This window comes from Nicotiana tomentosiformis, chromosome 12, assembly GCF_000390325.3.
Source record: "Nicotiana tomentosiformis chromosome 12, ASM39032v3, whole genome shotgun sequence".
Taxonomy (NCBI): domain Eukaryota; kingdom Viridiplantae; phylum Streptophyta; class Magnoliopsida; order Solanales; family Solanaceae; genus Nicotiana; species Nicotiana tomentosiformis.
In genome coordinates, this window is record NC_090823.1 from 25769283 (window position 1) to 25787692 (window position 18410).

Below are 18410 nucleotides of genomic sequence, written 5' to 3' on the forward strand. Positions count from 1 at the left end.
CGGGTTTAATGTCTTGCATTAGTGAAAAAATTATTTTTAATAATAATATTTTTTTTCCAGTCGAACAAGTAATAAATAAAAAAGAAGCGCTTTTTAATTAATTTAAGCGATAGGCAATTTTAGGCACGTTTGAGATGTAGACCATGTGTTCATACACGGTCCTTGGTCGATATATATTTTTTTTAATAAAGTAGTCATGTGTGCATTCCCGCTCCTTGACTTTTTAATATTAATTGTATTTAAACCATGTGTACCGATACGTTCTTTGTTTTAATACATATAATCAAATAAGGACTTTGTGTGCTTGCACGCTTCTAGGCCAAAATTATTAATTATTAAGCAGCACTAGACAATAGTAACTTAAGGCAAATAATACACACTTTATCTAAAAATAATTCAAGCCAAATTTTAGTCAATAAAAGCGACCGTGCTAGAACCACGGGATTCGGAAAATGCCTTACACCTTCTCCCCGGTTAACAGAATTTCTTACCCGGACTTTATTTTCGCAGACTAATAATAATAGAGTCAAATCTTCCTTTGATTAGGGATTCAAATAAAAGGTGACTTGGAACACCAACAAAATCAATTCCAAGTGGCGACTCTGTAAATAAAATAATCCCTACTCAATTTTGTCACTTTAATTGGAAAAACCCTTTAATCCACACAATATTATTTTACGGGTAGAAAAAGGGGTGTGACATATGGTAAACCCATAATCGAAGCGATAAGATATCAGTTATCGGTTAATCGGTTATCGACCATTATCGGTTCGGTTATCGGTTTACCCGATAATATAACTCAATCTAGAGGTAAGAAGCATGATATACAACGCACATGAACTGAACTTTAATTATTGAATTTGACAACACCAAAGGAATCTATCCACTGTCCAGATATCAAAAGATGTCAGCAAACAACCAAATGAATTTAACTCTAATTAAACGAATTAAATACAGAACATCAAAGACCAACGCACAAGAATTTTCTCATAATTTTTGTTCTTATCTCGAATTAAATCCAAAACAACATCAAACAATAAGTTAGGAAATCCAAAAACAGTGACCCAAAAAATAATGAGCAAAATGGAATTGTAAAGTGATGAAGAGAATCATAAACTTACCCGAAATTGATGGAGATTGTCGATTGAGGAGTGAGAAAAGAAACTGGTCGGTCGTACGTATAGGTTGCATGATAGTTGTCATGAGCTCATAAAATGAAAATTGAAAATAAAGTATTATAAAACATGAGCACAAAATAAAGAATCGTAAACAATCAAAAATCCTATATTTCTATTATCGAAATCTACTATAAAACTCAAAAGAAAGGAACAAAATTTGTTCTTAAGAAAGAAGTAGTTAAATTTTCAAATTCTGGAAAACAAACTTACGCTAAGATTCTATGACTGTGGCTGTACTTTGAATTTTGAAGAAGAACTGATGAAGAATTGAATCAATTGATGACTGAACTCTGAAGAGTGAACCGTGAAACTTGATATCTTGAATGCAGCTGGGAAAATTGGGAGAAAAATAGAGAATGAAGCCCTATAAGTATTTATATAGTAAAATCATAATTTTATTGAATCTTATTGGGTTATCAGTTAACCCGTTAAGAAAATTGACAAACCGAGGCCCGAACCGATAACCCAATAGTAAAAAAATACTAAACCGCTACCGAACCGTTAACCCATGGAAAACAAACTTACGTTAAGATTCTATGAATGTGGTTGTACTTTGAATTTTGAAGAAGAAATAATGAAGAATTGAATCAATTGATGACTGAACTGTGAAGAGTGAACCGTGAAACTTGATATCTTGAATGCGACTGGAAAAATTGGGAGAAAAATAGAGAATAAAGCCCTATATGTATTTATATACGTAAGGGTAAAATCATAATTTTATTAAATCTTATTGGGTTATCAGTTAACCCGTTAAGAAAATTGGCAAATTGAGGTCCGAACTGATAACCCAATAATAAAAAAATACTAAATCGTTAACCCGATAATCCGATACTGATACCCAATAAGATTTTTTCGGTTCAGGATATCGGTTATACCCGATATATGCCCAGCCCTAATAGAGGGTCATTAGGACCGCAAATAGTTCAAGGATAACTAATACTCACTCCGTTCACTTTTACTTGGCACGTTTTGACTTTTCACGCCCCTTGAGAAACAATAAATGAAGTGCATAATTTACTATCATACCCATATTAATTGATGCATATTTTATTGGATTTAAGAAAATAATTTGAAATGAGTAATAAATACTATGAGTATAACAAGAAAAAAAATTTGTGTAGTATACGTAAAAGTGAACACATTTTGCCTTTTTTTTAAACTATAAATCTATTAGGAGAACGCTCGCTCCCTTGTCGAAATCAAAACCCTAAAAATCGAGGAGAAAAGCAAAATGGCAAATGAACACGAAAATCTGGAAGAATCTTCCTCCTCAATTGTACCACCACAGCCATTGCCGCCGTGGGTGGAGCTTCCGTGGGAGAGTACGATGGACATTCTACGGCGGCTGGAAGCGATAGAGATAGTGGAGAGTGCACAGAGAGTTTGTAATACCTAGTGGAAGGTGTGCCATGACCCCGCTATGTGGTCTGTTGTTGACTTGAAAAATGACGGTGATAATTTCAAAATGCCTTGGGTGTTGGACAAGATATGTCGGATTGCAGTGGATCGTAGCCAGGGTCAGTTACTCAAAATTAGCATCGATAATTTTGGTAGCATAGACATGATCAACTACATTGCTGAGAGGTACATTTTTTGTCGTAATATTAATTTTGTACTGTTAATTGAGTTTATATATGGTCAAAATATGATTGTCTTCTCACCTTTGGGAGATTAGTGTGCTTAATTGTTTACTTGAATGCAAAGCCCTCACTTCTCTAAAAGTTTAATTGAAAAGAATGATGGGTTTCACATTCGGATTGTCATTTTTTGGTTGTCCCGAAATCCACTTTACAAATTCAAAAAGGCCCTAGGGTTTGGTCCAGTAGTAAGAGGACAATGCATTATCACCCAGAAAACGATGTAGATAATCTTATCAACCTCTGTCTTACTCAAAATAAGATTTCCACATCCAACGCTCCTGGTATCACTGTTATAACTAGTATAAAACCACAGAGCTATCATATCCCTATTAAAATTGTTATCAGCAAAAACTTTTTTATCAACAAAATTGCTTTACTTGACATTGGTGCAGATCGTAACTGTATTATCAAAGGTATTGTTCCTACCCAGTATTTAGAAAAAAAGTACTTCTAAACTTTACTCCGCTATAGGAGAACAACTACGTATTAATTACAAACTTTCAAAAGCTCACATTTGTAACAACGATATTTGCTTGACAAATGAATTTATTATAATGAAGATATAAATGAAGATATCATTTTAGGAATTCCTTTTATTACTCAAATAAAACCTTTCATTACTGATTTAAATTGTATCTCCACACATATTTTAGGAGAAGACTTACACTTTCCTTTTATAAAAACCCTTTCACCTGATGAAAGTAATTTTATAAGAAAAAACATATTTTTTCGTATTAATAAACTTTCTCAACATATCACTTTTTTAAAAGATGAAATAAAAGTTAAGAAAATCGAGCAGATTTAAAAAACCCCGGAGATGGTTACTAAAATAGCCAATCTTCAAAGCCTCTTTGAAAAAGAAATATGCTCTGATTTTTCTAACGCTTTTTGGGAAAGAAAAAAGCATTTGATTGAACTTCCTTATGATGAAGGATTCAATGAACATGTCATCTCAACCAAAGCAAGATCTATTCAAATGAATCAAGAAATGATGGAAACTTGTAAAACAGAGATTTCAAATCTCCTGAAAAACAACATCATTCTCCCCTCTAAATCCCCTTGGAGTTGTTCTACCTTTTATGTTAATAATAATGCAGAGAAGGAAAGAAGAGCACCACGATTAGTCATTAACTATAAGCCTTTAAACGCTGTTCTTAAATGGATTAGATATCCTATTCCTAACAAAAGAGATCTCTTAAAGAGAACTTACAAAGCTAATGTCTATAGCAAGTTTGATATGAAATCTGGTTTTTGGCAAATTCAAGTAGCCGAAAAAACTGCCTTTAACGTTCCTTTTGGGCAGTATGAATTGAACGTTATGCTATTTGGGCTTAAGAACGCTCCCTCTGAATTCCAGAATGTCATGAACTCCTTTTTTAATGATTATAGTTACATGTCTATTGTTTATATAGATGGTGTTCTTATCTTCTCGGAAAACATAGATTCCCATTTTAAGCACCTCAACACCTTCTTTAAAGTTGTTAAGAGAAACGGTCTAGTAGTTAGTGCCAAGAAGATTAAACTCTTCCAAACTTCCATTAGATTTTTAGGCCATGACCTATATCAAGGATCTTACAAACCTATTTGTAGAGCCATAGAGTTCTCCTCTAAATTCCCTAATGAAATTACGAACAAAACCCAGTTTCAAAGATTTCTAGGAAGTCTCGACTATGTAGCTGATTTTATGCCTAACATTAGAAAAGTTTGTGAGCCTTTATATAAGAAACTTAGGAAGAATCCTGTTCCCCGGGGATCTGTACAAACTCAATCAGTCGTCCAAATAAAAGGTTTAGTACAGAACCTCCCTTGCCTAAGAATCCCTAACCCAGAAGCTTTTATGATTGTAGAAACAAATGCTTCTGATATAGGTTACGGTGGAATACTTAAACAAAAGGAGACCCTAGAATCCCTAGAACAACTTGTTCGTTTTACATCTGGAATCTGGAATTACGCCCAGAAAAATTATTCTACTGTTAAAAAAGAAGTCTTGTCTATAGTACTATGTATTACTAAATTTCAAGATAATCTTATTAACAAAGAATTTTTAGTTTGAGTTGATTGTAAATCTGCCAAAGAAATTCTTCAAAAGGATGTCAAAAACCTTGTTTCAAAACAAATATTTGATAGATGGCAAGCTCTACTATCTAGTTTTGATTTCAAAATAGATTTTATTAAAGGAGAAAATAACTCTTTACCTGATTTTCTAACCAGAGAATTTCTACAGGGAAAAAATGAGGCCCTTCAAACCTGATCTTCCTACCAAAGGAAAAGAAACAAAAAACCCGCAAATGGCTAGACCATTTGTTCTTCCTCCCTTTACTCCTACCAAAACAACAACCCCTCTCCCTTTCCAGAACAGGTATACAATATTGGCTGAGTATCCCACATTACCAGCCCCAGTAACAATTCCATCAGCAAAACTGATTAATCTCCAATCAACAAAGCCTTTTGAAAGAGGAACATCTTCAAGTTCCTCAATTCAAACCAAATAAAGTTACGCTATGAAAGCCCCAAAGACTTTTGCTGAAGCAGTTAATCCGTCAATAACTCCAAAGAAGTCACAAGATGACACATCTAAAGAAGAGAAGTTTGAATTTATTACTATCCAGGTACTACCTCTACTGACACTTTACAAGGAATATGAAGGTCTCAGAATGGAAGACCTTATTAAACCATGCTACACGGATTTCAATTATGTGGATATAGAAAATCCATACAAGACAAGAAGATACTATGAGGCCATCCTAATAGATACCGATTCCATAAAAATGGAGCACACTTTGAACGAGAAAAATTCGGAGTATATCAATTACTCTAGAGTCACTATAAAGAAAATACTATCACCATTTGAGTGGTTTGCAGATCACCTACACACACCCATAATGCTATCAATGGCAAACAGATCCTAGACCTACAACTGGCATGACTACAAAGTTGCCTGGTTCAATTTCTTATATCTCAGGCCAGGACACACTTGGTTTATCAAATATTGCCTAGAAGTTACTAAAACAATTATCCCAAGATGGTTCTACGAATGGTAGAACATTTTTGGAGGTAACAAAGAAATATTACCACAACAATTCCTCAACTGGTTCGAAGACTTTCAAACCAAAGAAGGAATTTCATCCCTAACAGAGCATATTAAAATGTGCAAATATTTTATTCAAAGACGAATTTCCTTTATTATTAGCTGGAATTTCTCAAAGGCAGAATTTGAAAGAATCAAATATTTGTCTAAAGAAATTAAGATCAAAGGCTGGACTCCCAAAATAGCAAAGAATATTCAACAGAATTTTGCAAAGGCTTCAACATAAAAAACAGAGCTCAGAGAAAAACTCAAGCAAGCCCTGCAAAATATCGATAAGTATGAAGAACACCAGATTATGCAATTAATCGAAGATGCTGCTTCATTTGGAGAAAGTAGCAATGGAATGGAGACATGTGCAATCCAAAAGGATTGGTCCTGGCCTACATGGACCCCAATTGCGAATAAAAGGATCCATTATCAGGTCGACCAAAATCAAAAGGAATCTTATCCTTAAAACTTTTCCTTTATAAAAGTAGTTACTTTACTTTTTAAAAGTAGTCACCCCACTTTAGCTTTTGTCGACCACTTGTTTTTGTCGGACAAAGCTAACGGTATACTTGTAAGCCTAGGATCAGAAGGCTTCCCTTCTCAGTCTATATAAGACTCCCCATTCCCACTGTAAGAGGCACAACGAAAATTCTCCCAATTTTCAAAGACCTCTCTCCCCCTAGTATTTTCTTCTGTTCTTATGTTTTTATAATGTTCATCCAATAAATTTTAGTAAGTTTTTAACGTCTTTCTTATACTATCTTTACTATTTTATACTGCACTTAGTTCCGTCTTTACTGGTATCCGAGCCATGTTGGCAGTGTACGTATTTAACATGAGCAACTAAGTACATATACTGTCTAGGACATGGCAAAATTACTTTCAATACTTAATTTTAAAACTTGACTATGCTTATATATATCTTACTACTGTTCTTTAAAATCATGTTCTATAAATGCTTTTATGTTTAGTATGAGGTCTTTATTTTCTTTATAAGTATGAAGTAACTGAGTAATCCCCGACTCAGACGTTGGCTAGCCAAGGTAGGCGTTTAGACCTTGTTAGGTGATCCGGTCGCTAAGATGACTTTAGAGAAAACATATGTTAATCCAAGAAGACTTTACTAAGAAGCAATTAGATCTTTGATATTAAGGTACAATATCTGTTAGATATTTGCATATTTACTGTTTTACTATTACTTGTACTGAATAGTTCTTTTAGCCTAATAAGCCCCTAGATTGTATTATTTCAAAAATGAATTCAAATCAGCATGTTTTGAATAACGTTAATCTTTCTTCTCAAGAAACTAAGATTGCTAAATTAAAAAACGATTTACAAAATTGGAACATTCCTAATGAACCTTTTAAAAGGATTTATGAATTCGGGAGTTTTAATTTCATTAAGAAACATAATATTAAAACCTGTGAGTCTACTATTTTCATTAATAATTCGTTAGAAATTATTAAATTACTCTTAGAACAAGACATAAATAAGTATAAATCCCAATTCAATTACTTGCATATAGGCCTTGTCCAAGTTGCTGTCAAACCTCTCTTCAGAAAAGGTTTAGACATCCCTATCTGTGTCCTATTAAGAGACGCTCGTCTCTTAAATTTTGACGACTCACTCCTAGGAGTAATACAAAGTAACCTAGCTAATGGCCCGGTATACTTTAACTGCTATCTCAATTTCTCGGTTGATATCAATGACCCTAACGTCATGGATACCTTGACATTAAATGTCAAAACCAAGAATAGGAACAACAAGGCTAATACTCGCGAAGTAGCCATTATTTATCGAGTTTATTATAGACTTATGGACACCACTCTTGCCCCAAAAGCTCAAGTAGAAAGTGTCAAAGGAGTCACTATGCTCATGGAAGCAAACACTGAGCACAGTACGATCTTTGTACCTAGACTCCTAAACTGGAATGATATACTCTCTAGTAATGACTGGCACTTTGATGCCAATCAATAACCCAACCTTTCACTAATAACTCCGAGAGATCTCAAATAGAAAGGGTAATTCAGTTTCCCAATGGATTTATTGATCTCAAATTTTTAGGTTCATGTTCCAATCTAACAAGCAGAACCAGTTCCTTTAGAAGAACGTCTACAGTTCCTTCCGCACCTTCTTCTTCCAAACCCCCAGAGGAAAACACTACCGATAACGTTACTGATAACGACAAAGGAAAAGTCACAGGAGTAGATTTCTCCTATGCAATCCCCAAAGTCTATAACCAAGACCATCCCGCTAGTCCAACCCCCAGTGAGATGAAACCTCCTCAGGATATACCAGTCTTTCTTAAAATGATAAAGTCATGAAATCCATTCACCCCAGATCCCGAGATCCTTGAACGTCTCTGGACTCATCCTGACAATCAAACCAAGAGAAAATGGTATGTTCCCTCTTATTCTCTTCAACAAAGAGAAAAATTCAGAGATTGTTGGATGTCAGAAAAGAATTAAATGCAAAATTGAATTCTTTAGATGGTTTGAAATATCCGGCAAAATCGACAACCAAAAGGATTCTCTGCAAGTCCTAATCAATAAGTGGTACACAACTACTAACAAAGTCATTGAATCAGTCACTCCTCCTTTGGAAGGGATAAAAATCCCAATATCCAACACGATTATTCCTGCCTCTCCTTTCAAAACTAAAAGCGAGAAGCCTACTAGCATGGTTGTCTGTTCTGACGTTGATTGAATCATTGAACAAAATAACTACACCAATCAACTTCTTCATGTTGTCTCTAGACAAATAGAAGATTCTAAAGAAAAATCTCTATTCAGTGAAAAACCAACTCTTTCAAAACCAAGCACTAGTCAAAATATTGAACCAAACCCAGTCTTCAAAATGACTGAATTCTCCGGAGATAAGTACCCAAAATTCAAAGATACTTTTGATGTCTCTGGCAACATCCTTGACAAAATCAATGAACAATTGGCCAATTTCAATATTTCTGAAAAAGGAAAAATTTCCACTATTCAAGAGAAAAAAGCCCTTCTCCACAAACTTTCTAATGATCGCTATCATAATTGAAAAAATTATCATAAGCGTCCTTCATTTCCTGATATTCAGTACGAAGAAAACGTTTTCCTTGCCTCCTCTGCCCACGAAGGAAGAAGCATCATGGAATGGAATATCGATGGTTTGGCTGAACATCAGACATACAAAAAACTTCATGCAATGAGTGTCTCTATCACAGCCTATAAAATACGAGGCTCTTCTGACAAAGAAGCCACCTCTATGATCGTAGCTGGATTTACAGGCATGTTAAGACATTGGTGGGATAATTATTTCACTGATGATATCAAACAGACCGTATACTCCTCTACAGCCATTGAAACAGTTGTAAAAACTGAATGTACCGCCACTGAGACTACCTCTCAGATTACTAGAGAAGACACTTGTGTTACCCTTTTCTACCATATCGCAACACACTTCATTGGAGAGCCCAAACTCTTCCAAGATAGAAGCTTGCAAATCCTAAACAATCTGTCTTGCCCAACCTTAGATGACTTTATTTGGTATAAAAACCAATTCATCAGTAAAGTTATGATTAGACCTGACTATCATCTAGATTTCTGGAAAGAACGCTTTGTCAGCGGACTTCCACCTTTATTCGCAAACAAGGTCAGAACAAAGATCCAAGATCGTTGTGATGGTAAAATTCCTTATCATCAAATGACCTATGGGGACCTTGTTAGCATCATCAACGTTATAGGTCTTGAACTCTGTACAGATATCAAGCTTAAAAATCAACTCAAAAAGAAACGATTCTCCTCTAGAAGAGAACTAGGAAGTTTCTGTCAGGACTTCGGATTTACCTCCATTGCTGCCCCTTCTACTCACTCTTCAAAGAGAGACAAAAACTCTAAATCTTCCAAAAGGATTCATCGCTCAAATCTCGTCGGATTTTCGAAAATTCACCTAGAAAAGTTCCGTCTTTACAAAATTATCATAAGCGTCCTTCATTTCCTGATATTCAGTACGAAGAAAACATTTTCCTTGCCTCCTCTGCCCACAAAGGAAGAAGCATCATGGAATGGAATATCGATAGTTTGGCTGAACATCAGATATACAACAAACTTCGTGAAATAGGTGTCTCTATCACAGCCTATAAAATACGAGGCTCTTGACAAAGAAGCCGCCTCTATGATCGTAGTTGGATTTACAGGCATGCTAAGACATTGGTGGGATAATTATTTCTCTGATGATATCAAACAGGCGTTTAGTCCTTGTTAGGTGATGCCGTCGCTAAGATGACTTTAAAGAAAACAAATGTTAATCCAAGAAGATTTTACTAAGAAGCAAATAGATTTTTGATATTAAGGTACAGTATCTGTTAGATATTTGCATATTTACTGTTTCTAAGTGCAGTATAAAAATAGTAAAGACAGTATAAGAAAGACGCTAAAAACTTACTGAAATTTATTGGATGAACATTATAAAAACATAAGAACAAAAGAAAATGCTAGGGGGAGAGAGGTCTTTGAAAATTGGGAGAATTTTCGTTGTGCCTCTTATAGTGGGAATGGGGAGTCTTATATAGACTGAGAAGGGAAACCTTCTGATCCTAGGCTTACAAGTGTACCGTTAGCTTTGTCCGACATAAACAAGTGGTCGACAAAAGCTAAAGTGGGGTGACTACTTTTAAAAAGTAAAGTGACTACTTTTATAAAGCAAAAGTTTTAAGGATAAGATTCCTTTTGATTTTGGCCGACCTGATAATGGATCCTTTTATTAGCAATTGGGGTCCATGTAGGCCAGGGCCAATCCTTTTGGATTGCACATGTCTCCATTGCTACTTTCTCCAGATGAAGCAGCATCTTCGATTAATTGCATAATTTGGTGTTCTTCATACTTATCGATATTTAGCAGGGCTTGCTTGAGTTTTTCTCTGAGCTCTGTTTTTGATGTTGAAGCCTTTGTAAAATTCTGTTGAATATTCTTTGCTGTTTGGGGGTCCAACCTTTTATCTTAATTTCTTTAGACAAATATTTGATTCTTTCAAATTCTGCCTTTGAGAAATTCCAGCTAATAATAAAGAAAATTCGTTTTTGAATAAAATATTTGCACATTTTAATATGCTCTGGTAGGGATGAAATTCCTTCTTTGGTTTGAAAGTCTTCGAACCTGTTGAGGAATTGTTGTGGTAATATTTCTTTGTTACCTCCAAAAATGTTCCACCATTCGTAGAGCCATCTTGGGATAATTGTTTTAGTAACTTCTAGGCAGTATTTGATGAACCAAGCGTGTCCTGGCCTGAGATATAAGAAATTGAACCAGACAGCTTTGTAGTCATACCGGTTGTAGGTCTGGGGTATGTGTGCCATTGATAGCGCTATGGGTGTGTAGGTGATCTGCAAACCACTCAAATAGTGATAGTATTTTCTTTATAGTGACTCTAGAGTAATTGATATACTCCGAATTTTTCTCGTTCAAAGTGTGCTCCACTTCTATGGAATCGATATCTATTAGGATGGCCTCATAGTATCTTCTTGTCTTGTATGGATTTTCTGTATCCACATAATTGAAATCCGTGTAGCATGGTTTAATAAGGTCTTCCATTCTGAGACCTTCATATTCTTTGTCAAGTGCCAGTAGAGGTAGTATTTGGATAGTAATAAATTCAAACTTATCTTCTTTAGATGTGTCATCTTGTGACTTCTTTGGAGTTATTGACGGATTAAATGCTTCAACAAAAGTCTCTGGGACTTTCATGGCGGGGGCGCATTTCACTTAGATTTGATTTGCGCCGCTAAACCTTGGAGATTTCTCAGTTATGAAATTAAAGAATTACATGTGCAAAACTACTATTGAATATAAACTTTTTATAGTAAAGAAAGTAAATCAAATGTTTGGATTCCCTAAATAGCTATATTGCCAAACAATTTATGATAGAGGGGGGGAGTTTAGATATTTGTAGATTTATAGAAATGAAATGCGAGATTAGGAGCACCAGGGTAATGGATTTAATTTTTATTGAGATTATTTTCCGGACTTAGACTCCAAGAACACCCTTGCTGTCCAGAAGAATCAAAACTCACATTGTCACGACTCAATTTCTCCTATAGGCCGTGATGGCGCTCAACGTCGCGCTAAGCAAGCCAACGATGAAATAACTACGTGATTACTCCTTTTAATAGGTTTCCAAGTAATTTAAATTCCATTTATTAAGAGATATGAAGTAGAAAGTTTAATAAATAAAACAAAAGCAACTGATGCAATCATAGATATATATATACTCCAAAACCATAATGTTTGCTAGAGTGTGTGCCAAGACATGGTGTCACAAGTGTATGAGCACTAGTAGAATATACAAAACTCTAACTACTGTTTGAAATAACATAGACAGAAAATAAGTACAAAAGAAAGGCTCTAGGTGCTGCAGAACGGCTCAAGAAACAGCTCACCACTAGGCCTCAGGGTATCGGGGATGCGCGCCGGTGTGACCGCCAGATGCACCTGCCTCAGATCATGTACGGTTAGTGCAAAAGTGTATCGTGAGTACATAATACCCGGTAAGTATCAAGTCTAGCCTCGAAGAAGTAGTGACGATGGGGTCCACATAGACACTTACTATGGGCTAACAGTAAGGAAATACAGAATTCTAAATAAGCATGTGTTATGTAAATTATAATAATAATAACTCAATAACAAGCATAAAGTAAATAATTCTTTCACGCATGGTAAGTCCCAAATAAATTTCCGTCTTATATAATTTTTGCCTCTCAAGCCAGGGAAAGATATCAAATATACATTTCGAGTGTTATCGCGCACGATTATGCCGAGGTCGTACGGTCCGATCCAGAATAATGTGTACATTGCCGAGGGTCGAGCGGCACGAACCATAGATGCATCTATCTACTGCCGAGGCGTTCGGCCCGCTCAACAAGAAGAGAGGATACTTTATAAACAACCAGTTTAAAAGCTAATACACAGCTAATGTACAATGAAACACGATTTTTATTAAGGGTCAAGTAACCCGCCAAAACTCAATAAGTGAAATTCGGTCTTCTACAATTCCTCTAATAAGTTCCAATATAATTTAGGCACTTTAATTAACAAGCAGGGTGCAAACATTACAAGTATTTCGTGATTCTGATCCTAAGCTACCCTGACATAAGCATAGTTAGTAGCTACGCACGGACTCTCGTCACCTCGTGCGTACGTAGCTCCCACAATTAGAAGCAAATAGCAATTTAAATCACCTATGGGGTAAATTCCCTCTTACAAGGTTAGGCAAGAGACCTACCTTGTCTCGAAGCTCGCTTTCCGGCCTCAAATTCACCCTAAAGCCTCAACTCGATGCCGAACAATCCGAAACTAGAAAAATTTTGTATAAATTAATTAATATACGCTCAAAAGTTAATAATTTAACTATTAGAGTAATTACCCAACCCAAATTCACCCCCGGGCCCACGTGCCTGGATTCCTGAAATTTTCGAAGAAAATCGTTACCCATAACCTTACAAACTCAAATATATAATTTTCATCTCACTCCACCATCATTTTCGTGGTTAAATTCTATTTTTATCAAAACCGAGGTTTTTCATCTAAACTCATGATTTGCACAATTTTACATGTTAGAATCTACCCATAATTTATGTTTTAAGCTCATATGGTATAGAAATCACTTATCTCAAAGTGCTAGGTGAAAACCCCTCTTCAAAAGCTCCAAAATTGCTCAATGAATGAAAGAAATGAGTAAAAAATGGTTTAACTCCCGACTTAAATAAACCTCATTGCCCAGCGATTTTTCGCACCTGCGATGACACTGCCGCACCTGCGGTTCCGCTTATGCGGACAAAACGACGCAGGTGCGGACCAAGCCTAGGTCGACCTCCTTCGCTTCTGCGACTAACGGCTCGCATCTGCGAGCCCGCTTCTGCGGCGAGCGCGTCTCACCTGCAACCCTATTCCGCTTTTGCGATCGCCTGCTTCGCACCTGCGTCTCAGCAGGTGCGGTCCCTTCCTCGCTTCTGCGATCACCGGGCAGCCTACGCTGGGCCGCTTCTGCGGCTGCTGGCTCGCTTCTGCGAGCTCGCACCTGCGGCTAACCCTCCGCAGGTGTGATTGCACCAGAAGCTGGGTGTTTAAGCTATCCAACTAAGGCCAAATGACTTCCGCGCATCGTCCGAATGACATCCAGGGCCCCCGAGGCCCCGCCCAAACGTACCAACAAGTTTAAAATCATAAAACGCACTCGCTCGCACCCTGGGAACACATATAACAGCATTAAAACTAAGGATCATACGCCAAAACCAATAGAATCAACCTATAAACTTCAAGTTCTTCCAATTACTTCGAACGCGTCAAATTATACTTAAACTACTCGGAATGACTCCAAATTTTGCGTGCAAGTCTTAAATCACCATACGGACCTTTTCTTAGGTTCGGAATCCCAATTGGACCTCGATAACACCAAATTCTACTTCAAACCAAATTTAAAGGACTTTAAAATCTTCAATGTGCCAACTTCCAATATTAAGCGCCGAAACGCTCCCGGGTCATTCAAAACCCGATCCGAACATGCGCCCAAGTCCAAAATCATCATACGAACCTATTGGAACCGTCAAATCCCGGTTCTGAGGTCGTTTACTCAAAATGTTGACCAAAGTCAAACTTAGCCTTTTTAAAAGCCAAACTAAGTAACCAAGTGTTCCGATTTCAACCCGAACCCTTCCAAATCCCGAACTAACCATCCCCGCAAGTCATATATTAGTAAAAGCACATATGGGGAGTCTTATTTAGGAGAACGAGGATCTAGAAAGCAAAACGATCGGTCGGGTCGTTACACACATAAACTCATTGTGAAAACACCCTTGTCGCAAGCTTTGCTGACTAGCTTGTCCTCGCTTTGCCCTTAACTATTGAAAGGGTCTAGTGCTTGTAAAAATTCAGCAAATCTGCTCATTTCCCAATCATTCAAATGCCTCCTGAAGTTGAAATTTTATCCATCTTGCCTTCTAGTGGTAGTCAATAGTAGCATTAGAAAATTGTAAGTCTGTACAAATTTGGAAATAGTGAGCATGGACAATCCAATCCCAAAAAGCAATCTTTCTTCCATCACTCACTCTGAAACCAATATTACTTGAAACTTTTTGCATTAAAGCTCTAATATTCCTAGGTTCCTCCATAACCCTACCCATAAAGAGTGGTCTGTCTCGTAGAAGTCCAAAAACCATGGAAGCCATATTTTTCATCAATAAAATCCTTCCATAATTTACTTAAGTGAACCTCCGTAACCATTTCATCATTAAACTACAGTTGTGTTGCTTCAAGTTTCTGATGCCGAAGCCTCCTTCATTCTTGTTGAGTGTCAAAGTATTCCACTTGACCTGTTGAAAAGCTATCTTTTTTTATTACTCCGCCATAAAAAGTCCTCCATTATATATCCAACATTTTCTCCACTTTAACTGGTATAGGAAATAATGACATCACATATGTGGGTAATGCATCAAAGACAGTGTTGTCATAGGCGAAAAGCATTAAAAAGCGCTCCAGGTCTATGGGGCTTTAGGCGCAAAGCATGATTGAAGTGTGTGCTTTAGTTAAAAAAGGTGCAACGAAGAAAAAAATAAAAAAATAAATGTAATGCAAGAAAAAATAAAGAATTTCATTCATAATGATTTCATAAACAATTATATCTTTTTGCCAATTACATTTATTGTTTTGTACCGCTCTATTCAAGATATAACTTATGGGCAATGAGGCACACACCTTAGTGCCTTGCCTACACAAATGCGCAGCCTAAGTGAGGCGAAGCGCATGCCCTGAGTTTATTTGAGCTTCAGGGCTTAAGCCCGCCTCAAATGAGCCTTTAACAACACTGATCAAGGACACTATTTACCGACATCAATCTTCCCCCAAAAGACAAGTATTGACTTTTCCATCTACCCGACGTTTTAGGACCCCTTGTCGCCTGGCCAACTGTCTACAGTTTTATTTTTAGCTCCCAAAGGCATTCCCAAATAGATTAGTTGGGAAGATTACCTACTTCACTCGCCAAAACCCCAGCCAACACCTAGACTCTTTCTCCAATTACCTTACAACTTTGAAACTGATTCAAAACAGTGAGAATTAATATTAAATGACTTAACTGTCCCACGGTAGCATTACACATCAAAAGAGTATCATCAGCAATTGCCAAGAAGATCTTTCTCTGAAGGTAAAGAATCACCTCTGATGGTGATTCTGTTTCCTTCAGGCTGTACGATGCTCAAATTTGTACCCTTTGCTGGCCATCGACTGCATGCTTTTAACCACTTCTGCAAAAGTTTCTGTCAGCTTAGGTAAATGGTTATTGTTGCCGGGAGCTTCCCCTTTGTCAACAAACCTAGCAAATTTGCTTGCTAGATTCTTCCACCCTTAGTTGTGGTTTATTGGCAAGATGGTAACGATTCTTTTTCTACCTTGTAGTGTTACAATACTCAAGAATCTTCCATATCTGTTAGTTTTTCGAGAGCAAAAGAACATGTATCTGGACTGCTGTAGTCTCCAAATTCGAAATAAGTTACCCCTGCCTTTGGAAGCTTTCGGCTCATTTGTAAAAATTGCTGACTCAAGTAAATTTCTGTAATGTCAAAAGATTTAATACCAGCAACAAAATAGGTCCTTTTTCTCTTTCTATAGAGGAGGAGGACATTCTGTCTCTTTCAGTTGATCTATAAGTTTCTAGACCATGGCTGTCCTTTTCCTTGTGGTGTTCTTGTAATTGCTCGTATCTTTTTGTTGCCACCCCTGAAATAGGAGTTCTCTTAAAGTAATAAATTTGTTATTCTTTCTATCAGATCAAGTCAGCTCAGGCATCTTCGACTTGTCAAGTGTTATAGTAACTTAGCTGGAGGTTTGGCTGCAGCTGCCAACAACTTCCCATTGCTGGAGGAGTTGCACATTTCCTTCACCTTGATTACTAAAGATGATATAGAAAGTGTTGGTCGTTATTGCCCCCTGCTCAAGTCATTTACATTGAAAGCCACTGAATATGAAAATGTGATATTTCCACCATCTCAATGCAATGATCAAGCTCTAGCTATTGCCAAAAGTATGCCTAAATTGAGGCACCTTGCACTTCTTCAAAATAGCTTGACAAATAAAGGGTTGCAAGCCATTCTTGATGGCTGTCCGCTCCTTGAATCACTTGACTTGCGCTGCTGTTGTTGTGTTGATCTTGAAGGGGATTTAGAAAGAAGATGTATGCAACAGATTGTAGATCTAAAGCGCCCCGGTGATTCCACACATGACTATGAATTTCATTCTGAAAATCAGCGTCGCCCGTCTTCTGATGAAGATGACGATATTAGTTATGACTACGATTACGTCCTCGGCCTTGGGGACTATCGTGAGTATGATTATGATTACGATTTTTCACAACGATGACTCCACTAACTTATATAGCAGCAGCGAGTATGTAGATGAAGCTGGTAACCTATATTGATGTCGTGTTCAAACTAAAATTTACTAATGGTAAGAGCCCAATGTTACCAGCATTATTTCATCTTGTTCTTTTTTCTTTTTTCGCTTTCATGGCTACGAATGGTGGGAAGAAGACAAAATGGTTTGTTTCAGAAAATACATGGTGGTTGCATTGGTTTTTTGCAGGTCTTTGGTTGCTAGGTGAACTGGAATCTATTCACTACAGCTTTGTTCAGAAGAACAAGTGAAGTATTTAGTGGTAAACTTTAATTAAAATCTGTAAAAAGACTATTAGAACGTACGGTTAGAATATAAAGCAACTATTAATTTGAGATGGTTGTTTGAGAACAGAATACAGTCACCTCTGTATTGTCTGCTCGTTTTTGTTTTTAATCCTTTCAGTTATGATGTATCCAATTTGATGGAAGTCACGGTCAGGTAAATGCAGTCGCCTACTATCCGATTTAATACTTCTTATTTGGGGTTAGTTTTTTCCATAACGCTTGGTCTTGTTAGATGTCTTATGTCTAGAAAGTGGCAACCTTTGCTGCCAAAAAAAGAGAGTTCATTTTAATCTTTAATTTCGACATCGCTATTTGTCTTAATTTGTGAAGATTTACTTATTTTAAGTTAATTACCCGAATTTGCCCTCCACAGTATTTAACAGTCAGTCACACTATTTGATGTCCGTTGATAAATGGACTAAAAATACACATATTGCTTAATTGAAGGTTAAATATATTAAGTCGAATATTACAAGGAACAAAATGCAATAACAAAAGGACTAAAATGCTATTTCCCTTAAATTAAACGGGTTGAGGGGTATATGGCAGAAAACAAGTTTAAAGACTATAAAATGAAACTTGTGAACATATGACTTTTACATACTATTAGAGCCCGTTTGGACATAATTTTTTTTTTTTTTTCAAAATAAAATTTCAAAATAGTGTTTCGTTATGAGATTTTTACGATTTTTCAAATCCAACTTGAAAATGCATTTTCAAATTTGAAAAACTACTGAAAACTGGTTTTTCAATTGGAAAATTGGAAAGTTTTTTTTTTTAAGTTTTACAAATTTATCCTATATTTCTA

The 18410-nt window shown here is 36.4% G+C and overlaps 1 protein-coding gene across 1 annotated transcript; it reads left to right on the forward strand.

The window, feature by feature from the left end:
- Positions 1-2352: 2352 nt before the first annotated feature.
- On the forward strand, positions 2353-17671 carry LOC104098993 (putative F-box/LRR-repeat protein 23). Its single transcript, XM_070192289.1, has 2 exons — positions 2353-2762; positions 16694-17671. Exons 1-2 carry the CDS (start codon positions 2599-2601, stop codon positions 17280-17282), a joined length of 753 nt encoding a protein of 250 aa, XP_070048390.1. The 5' UTR covers positions 2353-2598; the 3' UTR covers positions 17283-17671.
- The last annotated feature ends 739 nt before the right edge of the window (positions 17672-18410 follow it).

Excerpts from the sequence above, each read along its gene's own strand:
- LOC104098993 (XM_070192289.1), top strand. The coding sequence starts at position 2,599 with ATGTGGTCTGTTGTTGACTTGAAAAATGACGGTGATAATTTCAAAATG. Across the intron at positions 2,763-16,693 it reads ATCAACTACATTGCTGAGAG|ATCAAGTCAGCTCAGGCATC; the intron begins GTACATTTTTTG and ends TCTTTCTATCAG.